The sequence below is a fragment of the Hippocampus guttulatus genome, chromosome 6, assembly GCF_054856545.1.
Source record: "Hippocampus guttulatus isolate MCC_2025c chromosome 6, RoL_Hgut_1.0, whole genome shotgun sequence".
In the NCBI taxonomy this organism is placed as follows: Eukaryota; Metazoa; Chordata; class Actinopteri; order Syngnathiformes; family Syngnathidae; genus Hippocampus; species Hippocampus guttulatus.
This window is the reverse complement of record NC_141266.1, coordinates 6,844,329-6,854,130: the sequence shown is the minus strand read 5'-3', so window position 1 is coordinate 6,854,130 and position 9,802 is coordinate 6,844,329. Positions and strand designations below refer to the sequence as shown.

The window sequence follows — 9,802 nt, the reverse complement described above, 5'->3', positions numbered from 1 at the left end:
ATGGGTGCAATACGTAACCAAACAAACACGTCACTGATGTCCCCTGCTGGTAGTGACGTGTAATTACTTCTTCCCCAGTTGACGCGAGTAACCCCCCTCAACGTGATAGCTGGTCATACATCAATGCACTCACCGATTTTAACATCTCAATTTTTAAAACCCACCCAACGCATGACAAAGGAGAGCATTTTTTTTAATTTACTGATCATTTAGTTGTGTAACTTGTGCTGTGGTGTAGGTCAGTGATTTCCAACCACAATGCTGTTGGACCTTCGTGTGCCTTGAGTGGTCACCACGTGAATGTATCCAATTTCATTTACAGTACTTGGTTCACCAATTATGTATTCACTACAAATATATCGGATCTTTTTGCATCTCACGATGCAACATGATGACAGAACGAACAATTAAATGCCCTTCCACTAGATGGCAGATGGTAAAAAAAAATGTCTGTATAGTATGATGTAAAACATGTTGACAATTTGTTTGGCGGTGTACCATGAGTTTTTGGTTATATATCTTTTTCATGTAATCTTTTTTGGGTGGATGGCTCAATTAGGGATATGGAACACTCGTTCAGATCACCAATATAGACAACACTCTACACACATTCTCATGTTTAAACCTACAAACCACAAGTTTCTGACTGCAACCCTTGCACTTAGGCTGAGCTGTGAGAAAAAAAACATGGTGCCAGAAAAGAAAAAGGAATACTGTCATTTATGGACGTTCCATACCTACCCGCAAAAGGTTGAAATCTGCAATATTCAGTGACTATATAAAAACATTTTAAATATAATTTTACGCCCCCACCCTCTCCAACACATACAAACATAAAACACATTCATACAAGATCGCAGAAATAAATGAGTTTCATCCGTAAGGTGTCCAGCATTGGCTGAGAAGCTTTGTCATTTGGATTGGACTCAGTGGAAGTCCATGAAGGTGTGCAAAATAAGATGGCTTGGGCATGTGGTTAGAATGCCTCCAGGACTCCTCCCTGGTGGGGTATTCCAGACACGACCCAATGGGAGAAGGGCCTTGGGACAAGGCAGGGAATGCTGGTGAAACTACGGGCTCTATATTCATACCCACCACTAGTCTGGTACTAACTATGTGCATGGGTGGAGTTCTGTTTCTTTTGCTGTTTTTATAGTTATGCACAGTTAGAAATGGGCAGTTTGCGCCATTGTGGGCATGAACAGACTAGATTTACGGCTAATGGAAGCATCTCCTCTCATTTCCTTTAAGTTCAGTGCACGAGAGGTGTACGTTTGACAAGGCCGATACAGAAAGTGACTCGCTGGAGTCCAAGCAGGAGATTGAAGTATGCAAAGTATATTTTTAAGGAACTGCAAGCAGACCTTGATGGGCAGATGATGTAGAGATGACCAGGGTGTTCACAGATCCCCATTGTGAATTGGGAACTTGGAGACTGCCTTCTAAACTGTTCGTTTGTGTCCGCAGTGGATTAAAAAAATACAATAAAGATGATAATATAAAGAATCTGTTCAATGAACTGATTTCTACAATGTTGCAGATGGTTCTAAAATGTCAAATTTATGAAAGATAATATGACGACCACCACAAATATGCATTCACCTCAAACAAATTCACCAAAATGGCACTACACCACCTGCACAACAAGTTCGATCTGGTTCCAGCAGGCATAAATTTCACCCACTAAATTTTCAGGTAAGTCCGGAGCATGTAAAAAAAACCAGTTATGTTTTAAATTTATTATTATTATTTTAATATGGTATGTATTTTTGTTCCCCTTCACGATTGGGTCCCACTTAGTGTCGATTTTCTTCACACACACACGCACAAAAAAACCCTAACAAAATTAAATAAATGAATAAAATTACAACTTTATATTTGAAGCCTGAAATGTGTCAACTACTTTCTCTCTACGTTCTACTTCCTTCAGAGGTGAATTTAAGATTTTTAAAAATTAATAAATATCCATCATCATGAAAAGATTTGACTGTGTGTAGTAAGAAATCCTTTTTTAGTCTCGCAATGGAGAAATTCCCAATTCACAGCAGCAAAGGTATGAAAGTAAGAAGTAGAACTGCTACAAGCTACAGTAAGTTTTCAAAGCAAACACGAAAGAGAAGTAGTACCTTCTCCTTCCACCATAGTTTAATGTTTAACCCTTTAAGCGCCAAAGTAGCTAAGTTGCAACAAGCAACATTTACAATTTGCCTTGATCTCTAACCTTTTTCAAGCTACAACCTTTCGAAATATCAAAACTCAATATTTTATTGAGAAAATCTCTGGCGCCCGAATGGTTAAGATGGACCTGTATATTTATGTGCATTTAATTGACATTTACATGTATCAGGGCATGTTAAGAGCCTGACACGTGCTTACTTAGAGTAACGGTAGTTGGCCAACTTGCAGATCAATTCTACCGTGAACAATGAGACACTAGAGGTCGCTAAATCCATTCCAAACGTCTTTGTGCGGTTTCCTGCATGGGACTCTGATGTTTTGAGTTGGCAAGGATCTGTCAGTGCATTCATTTCTGTTAATTAATGGAGTGTTTGATCCCGCTTCATAGCATCCAGATGTCATGCGACTGATCAAATGTTAAGTACGTGCAAATATATTTTGCCATTGTTGCATAATCGACAATGGTTATTTTGAAGCGGCTTTATGATCACTTAGAATGTTTTCAACTATCTAGACGTTCAAATCTTATCTAATCTGATCGAATGTGTCCTTGGAGGTTTTAGTGCCCAACGACTATATGATAAAGACCATTATACGAATTTGTAGTCATACTCTGGCTGTACAGCTATATATTTTGGACTGAGACTATTGTTTAATTTTGTAAACTTCAAATATTATGCTTATCCAAAATGAGTCTTAAATCATCAAATGCTAATGTCGCTTGATTCGGATGATTTTTCATCCACGCATATGTGTGCGTACATTTCAGGATCTATAAAGAAGACGATAAACAGATGAGTTTCGAAATCACAACAAAAACTTTCCCACATGGATTCCCGGGTCGCTCGTCCGGCCTTTGGCTCCGTGTTTGCAAGTGGATGTCATGAAATTGGGAAGCACCGAGTGACCGTGTGGGCGTGTTCCAATCGGCCTAACAGGCTCTGCTCTTGTGCGGAGTCCCGAGCGCAAAACGCACTTCTAGAGGGCGCAAACCAACCTCACACCCTGAAGCGCAGACCATCTCCGGCTCAGGCGGACCCCTCCGTTCAAGGGAAGGAAACATACGAGTCTCTCGACATTCGACATCTCCCACTCACTCTTCAGCCATGTTTGCATTTCGACTTGTTTCGCTTTATGTGGGCCTGCTTCTCGTTTTCCTCTGGAATATACCATGTTTTCAGTCAGCTGCTATCATCTCTCCCTCTACCCCGAAGAGGAACAGGGGAGCCAGGCTCTCTCATCAGGGCGGACAAAGGTCAACCAAACTCCTAAAAGACATCTTCGCCTCTTCCCATCATATGATGAACCAGCACAAAGAAGACCTTAAGGACGATGTCGTGCCGCACGAGTACATGCTCTCTATTTACAGGACGTACTCTGCAGCGGAGAAGCTCGGGCTAAACGCGAGCTTTTTCCGCTCCTCTAAATCTGCCAACACCATAACAAGTTTCGTGGACAGAGGAACAGGTTGGTTTGGGGCCGCGGCCAACAGTCACATCAATCTTGCAAAACTTTTTTTTTTTTGCGTGGGGGGGGGGGGGGGTAACCCGGCGTAAAGAAAGAAAAAAACCCGCCATGGAGTGCAAATTAGGAAAATGAACGATTCATGCAGTCGGTATTAAATAAGGCGATGCGGATACATGTTATTCTCACACTCTCAAAACGTGTGACTTTTCCTCTTAGGCTTTCGCTGTAGGTACTACACTTAACCCCTGGGTAACACGACAGTAAAACACTAATTGAGAAGGTCTCTATACGAAGGTTGTAAATCAGTGTCAGTGCAGCCATAAAAAAAAGCTCCACGTGAATAGAAAACTTTCCCCTCAGTTATAGTCGGCAATACCACAACACTTGTGTTTTCCATGCACAGCACCCCCAAATTCGCATGGAAATGAATTGAGTGCATATTCACATAGGTAGGTCGGTAGCCAATCTGTGTAGGGAGCTGGGTTCGACGAACAGGTGTTTGAGCCATTAATAGTGTGGAAGCAAGTGGTTTGATGGTTGTCATTTCAACTCTCTCGTGCAATATTGCAATTAGAGTGCAACTCTAAGTTACCCTGCAACACTCACACACCATATATTTATTCATCGTGGAAAGTGAATTTTATTACGATTAATAATTTACCCCTTCCACAGACAACGGGGTAATTAGTGCACTTTCTGATGTTTCCGATTTAATGAATAATTTGGATTCCGTATGAAAAATGCAACAGTTGATAAACACGCAGTCAAAAATAAAAGACAAAGTTACTGGTTCCAGCTCCACCTTCAATATTTGACCCGTTTTGTCAAAAACGCAGTCCAAAAAAAAAATGACACGATTGCGGCTCCTGTGTGAAGACACAAAACAAAGTCAGCACGAGTTTTCGAGCTCGTGCTTGTGTCTGCTTCTTGCAGTGTGAACTGATTCGATGGGGGGAGGGGGGTGCCGCACTCTTCGCCGGTGATTGTGATGTGGTGTGTCACTGGCTCTGACCCCGAGCTCGGACCCTCTGAGAGCTGCATGGCATCGAACGGCAGATTGGGGTATTTGAACTCAGTGATCTAATTGAGTGTGCATGTCATATCAAACACTGTCTTCTTCCGAAATGACTCAGAGGCCACGACGAGACAACGCCAAATAAACGACTAGGACGGCTAAAAGATGACGCCAAACAACAACAAAAATAACCACTTCACCTGCTAGGAAATGATAGGCACACACACACACACACACACACACATATATATATATATGTTATATATATAGTGTCGTCTTCCCTCGCCAATAAAAAAAAATATTACGGAAAATATGCATTTTGCCCTCTTGCACATTTTCTTTCTTTTTAGGGTCCCCCCAAAAGTATTGCATTTTATTAAGTAATCCTGCAGCATTTAACGCCACTGGGAATAAAACTCAAGGCAAAACTACTAATTGCGGCCTGCTTTTATGCACAAGCATGCGCTACGCCTGAACGCTCCAGCTCGTTGTTCGTGTTTTTGAGCATATTTACACTTGATGAATAATCGTTTTCGTGGACGATATAATCTTTTTAAAAATAGACATGTAGTTAAAGGTGATTTCAAATAAAAAATAAACACTGCGGTGTCGTTAAATCTCATTACAACGCAACTTCGTCTTCTCATTGACAATGAATGAACCATTGCAAAATGTGATTTGCATTTGCTGACATACAACAAAACTTGTGTAGAAAGTCGTCTAACGGAATCTCGATTTTCAGAAAACCTGGTACATTCTTGTCTGTCAACACGAATATGTCAGTAATTTCAACAGGCTGTTCACCCAGTCTGTTCAAGGGGCATTTTAAGGGGGATGTTGTCGTTGGCAAGATGGGATGAAATATAAGAGGGGAAGTGCTTTAATGAGGAAGATGGGAATTCAGGCTGTTAATTATTTGGTGAACTTGAATTCGATTTTGTTTAAGGTCTTGTTAAAAAAAAAGTAGAAAAGAAACGTAATGCAGACCAGACCCGAAGTCACAGAAACAAGCACACGGTTTCAATCTTTTTTTTACGGTTTCACTCGCCAGGGTTCACGGAGGGAAACTGACAAGTAGAATCAAATGTCTATTTAGAATAGCTTGTACAAATCACGCGAGTGTGCGCACGCAGCCTTGTCACTTTTATTTTTCAAAGAAGTTTGATATTTTGATATGATGCTGGTCAATTGGACAAGCGTTCATTCTAACGCATTTGACTACCCAAAAACACAGCATTTGAACCGTGTCATGAGCAGTAGGCCTTTTATTAGATTTTCCTCAATACAACTAAACAAGATTCAATGTGTTTTTAAAACCTCACTATCTCGCCACAGAACATTGAAGACCATGTTTTTTTTTCTGTCAGGAAAACACCTGACCGTCGTTATGTCCACTTATGAGTCCCTATTTGCTTTCGCTTTTAAAGTTTTATTCAAATCATGTCATTTTAATTATTTTTTAAAATCTGCCCAGCCATAAATACGCGTTTGGCCGAATGACATATTCTAGGTCAGATATTTGCTTCATGCTTTGCAAACGATATATATTTTTTCATTATCACAGCGTCACATTGATGGAATATTTGCACGCCCCCCGCCCCCTCCTCGGGCTCCTGCAGAGTATAATGCATTAATTGTATATTGTTCAGTGGAGTGCATGTTGCCTTTGGCCCGTTAAACGCGCAGCGCTAACTTTACCCAACTTTATTTTGTTGCAAAAGTTGACAATTCTCTAAATTAGAATATCGCACAAGCTGCAACCCTACAATTTAAACGAAATAAAACGTGACTGAAATCGATTAATTCTTAAGACATGCCCCAGTAAATAAAAAAGAAATGCCGGCAAGCAGAATACAGTAGATCTTCCTGCAAACGGCCCGGACGCTGTGTGCTTTGCATATCAAGTAGCTGGTTACGCGCGACAGAAAATAAATTAAAAAGCGCGAAGTTCCAAACGTGTGGAGCTTGTAGGTATGTAAAAGAAATAATTAATGAAAGAAATGAATAATTTAGAGACCGCATTTCCCTAAACGAACAGGCTCGTATTAACAAAGGACTTTTTTTAAAATGACGAATTTTGTATATGTTGTGCTCTTCTTCATGAGATTGAGCATGTGTCTCAAATTAATGTTATGTCTATACGTGGTCCATTTGAATCAGTTTGAGTGTCTGTGAAGAAGCAAACTTTTATGATGGTCTGAAAAAAACAAAAACAAAAAACATTGCAGTCTAAGCATTTTTAAAACAGTTCATATTTTCAAGTTGATGAACTTTCAATGTATGAGCGGAAGATGGGTTTTTTTTTAAAGTGCAAAATGGGTAAAAAAATAATGATTATATTCCCCCCATGTTGGTTTAGTGTGAGTATTTGGGGGGGGGGAGTGGGGGAGAACGAAGGCCTCTGCGAGTCCCCTCCCTCGCCAATCTGAACACTGTACACCCTAAGTGAATCCGACTGCAATTATTTTCTTCTTTTATCGTTGCAGACGATCTTTTGCACCCTCCTCTGCGAAGACAAAAGTATCTGTTTGATGTCTCAACCCTTTCAGACAAAGAGGAGCTGGTTGGGGCGGAATTAAGGATATTTAGGAGAGCTTTGGGAGACTTCAAGACGACAGACCTCTACCACATCCAACTTTATCCCTGCAGCTCTGATATGCTGATGGACTCCAGGCTGCTGGACCCTTTGGACTCTACCAAGTCCAGATGGGAGGTTCTGGACGTGTGGGAGATGTTTAAATCTCATAAACTTCAGCAGCAATCCCATCATCATCGTCATCATCATCCTGAACATAAAGGGAACCAGCTCTGCTTTCAGCTCAGAGTCACTCTTGGTAATTCCGACACTGAGCTGGACCTCAGGGTGCTGGGTCTGGACAGGACCGGGCGGTCCCAGCAGGAGAAAGCCATTCTGGTGGCCTACACCCGCTCCAAGAAAAGGGAGAACTTGTTCAATGAGATGAAGGAGAAGATCAAGTCGCGGAGGTCTATCAAGGAGACAGAGGTGGTGAGAGCGTCAGCGGAGGAGTTGGAGGAGGAGGGGATACCCCGAAGGGGGGTCAGAAGGGAGGGGCCCCGGAGGCGGAGGAGGACAGTGCTGAGCAACCGCCATGGGAAAAGACATGGAAAGAAATCCAAATCCAGGTGCAGCAAAAAGGCGTTGCATGTGAATTTTAAAGAGTTGGGCTGGGACGACTGGATCATCGCACCCTTGGACTACGAGGCTTACCACTGCGAAGGGGTGTGTGATTTCCCGCTCAGATCCCACCTGGAACCTACCAACCATGCCATCATACAGACTCTAATGAACTCCATGGACCCCAACAGCACCCCGCCCAGCTGCTGTGTCCCCACCAAACTGAGCCCAATCAGCATCCTGTATATAGACTCAGGCAACAATGTGGTGTACAAGCAGTATGAGGACATGGTGGTGGAGCAGTGTGGGTGCAGGTAGCGGCCATTCGGTCTGAAAGGAATTCTTTTAAAAAAGACACATCGATCCATGATGATGTGGGCGGAAGGGCAGAAGAGTCCTTCCAGGATACCTCGACTCATGATATCCACGTGAGACACTCGATGCGATGTTTGCTTATTTATTCCAACTCACCGCTCACAAAAATGCACACTCTCTGCCTTAAAGTGTTATTTCCCAACCATGCAAAAGTTACCAGTCATCAAACAGGCCCTTGTTTCCCAGAGATGTGTCCATTGTGTGATGGAATCCCCATTGGGTGCCACTGTGCACCTGTTCGTGCCGTGGCTGTAGAGCACAGAGGCTTTTTGCCTGTCAGCGTTTGGACTTGCAAGCTCTTGTTGTGCAATCGTGTCTGTAGGGCGGACGGACTCTTTTGGGTCTGTGCATCCACCTCATAATTGCCTCTGTCCGACTGGAGTCATTAAAGGCTCGTGCAAGTGCATGTTTTGAAAGAAAAAAAAAAAAGAAGTGAAATGAAAGGGGAGAGAATGTCACACGCATAGATGCACACACAGAGTCAGAGAAGAGGAGATAATGCCTTCAAGAGATTTTTGCCGACTGCAGACCAGTCGGGAGGCGCTGTGAGGGTCATCGTGTGCTTTTGTGGACAGGAAAGGACAAAAACGGACTTGTTGGCCCCCTGTTTTTGCAGAAAGACCTTTTTAAAAGCACATACATGAATAGTGAACTTTTTTTTGTTTTGTTTTGCTCAAAAGTCTGCATCGTTATGAAATGCACTTCCGCAGCTTACTGCGCCAAGAAGATATTTTAAATTTTGTCTGCTCTGGTGAGGAAAATGTAATACAAGAAACTCGCAAATGAAGCGATATTTAAATGCACATTAGCTTTGAATGCACTGCTGTTCAATATTTTTGAGCTGTAAATATTTTGTATCGTCGATAACTTTACAAAGTGCTCCGAATGAAGAAATGAGAGAACTGCATTTCTTTGTAAATGTACAAAATGCACTCAAATCTGTATAATTTTTATTCTATAATTATTTTATTATTTGTGATGTACAGAGTTTCTTGATAATCATATATTTCTTACATTGATAAGAGTAATTTAAGGTGTATTCTTTTTTTTTTGTTTGTTTGTTTTTTGCAGAGGGTGCAAAATACCATTAAGTGTCTACCTCATCATTGCGTTTTGGACCTGAGTTTTGAGGTGCATTCAGTGTAAAGAGCTTTTACAGTATATATCAGATCATCTTTCTTCATATATTGATGGATACTATTTCACTCCATTACTGTACAAATAAAATTCAAAACCAAGTCCACAAGCCTTGTATTTGGATGAATTCCACCCTCATTTTGTTTTGTGTATTAAAGCCAATAAAACATTGTTGGTCATCTGTACTTCAGTGAAATAGGAAAAGTCAATTGTTTGTCTCATTTTCATTTCATATTCAGGTTTTTACATTTGTGTGGATCTCAACATTATGTTGCTTGCAGTTCAGTGCAAGACACATCATAAAAGTCATGAGTGTAAAGGCAAACTTTAAGAAAATACTGTACGACTTTATGAAAAAATGGTGTTCCTTGGCATTCCTTCCATTGTCAACTAAAGTGTCATTGTAGATCAATATGTATTGTTATCTAATATTAACACCCAAACATGCTTCCGTGCCAAATCAAGCTCAAATATATTCGGCGGTTCTTTGTTGC

At 41.3% G+C, this 9,802-nt stretch overlaps 1 protein-coding gene across 1 annotated transcript; it reads left to right on the top strand.

Annotated features, from left to right (window-relative positions):
* The first annotated feature begins 3,156 nt into the window (after window positions 1–3,156).
* Window positions 3,157–9,460, top strand: gdf6a (growth differentiation factor 6a). Its single transcript, XM_086114637.1, has 2 exons — window positions 3,157–3,645; window positions 7,147–9,460. The coding sequence occupies exons 1-2, from the start codon at window positions 3,285–3,287 to the stop codon at window positions 8,112–8,114; spliced, it is 1,329 nt and encodes a 442-aa protein (XP_085970763.1). The 5' UTR covers window positions 3,157–3,284; the 3' UTR covers window positions 8,115–9,460.
* Window positions 9,461–9,802: the final 342 nt, after the last annotated feature.

Coding starts and splice junctions, on each gene's coding strand:
- gdf6a (XM_086114637.1), top strand. CDS start 3,285: ATGTTTGCATTTCGACTTGTTTCGCTTTATGTGGGCCTGCTTCTCGTT. Junction 3,646..7,146: donor TTTCGTGGACAGAGGAACAG/GTTGGTTTGGGG, acceptor TTATCGTTGCAG/ACGATCTTTTGCACCCTCCT.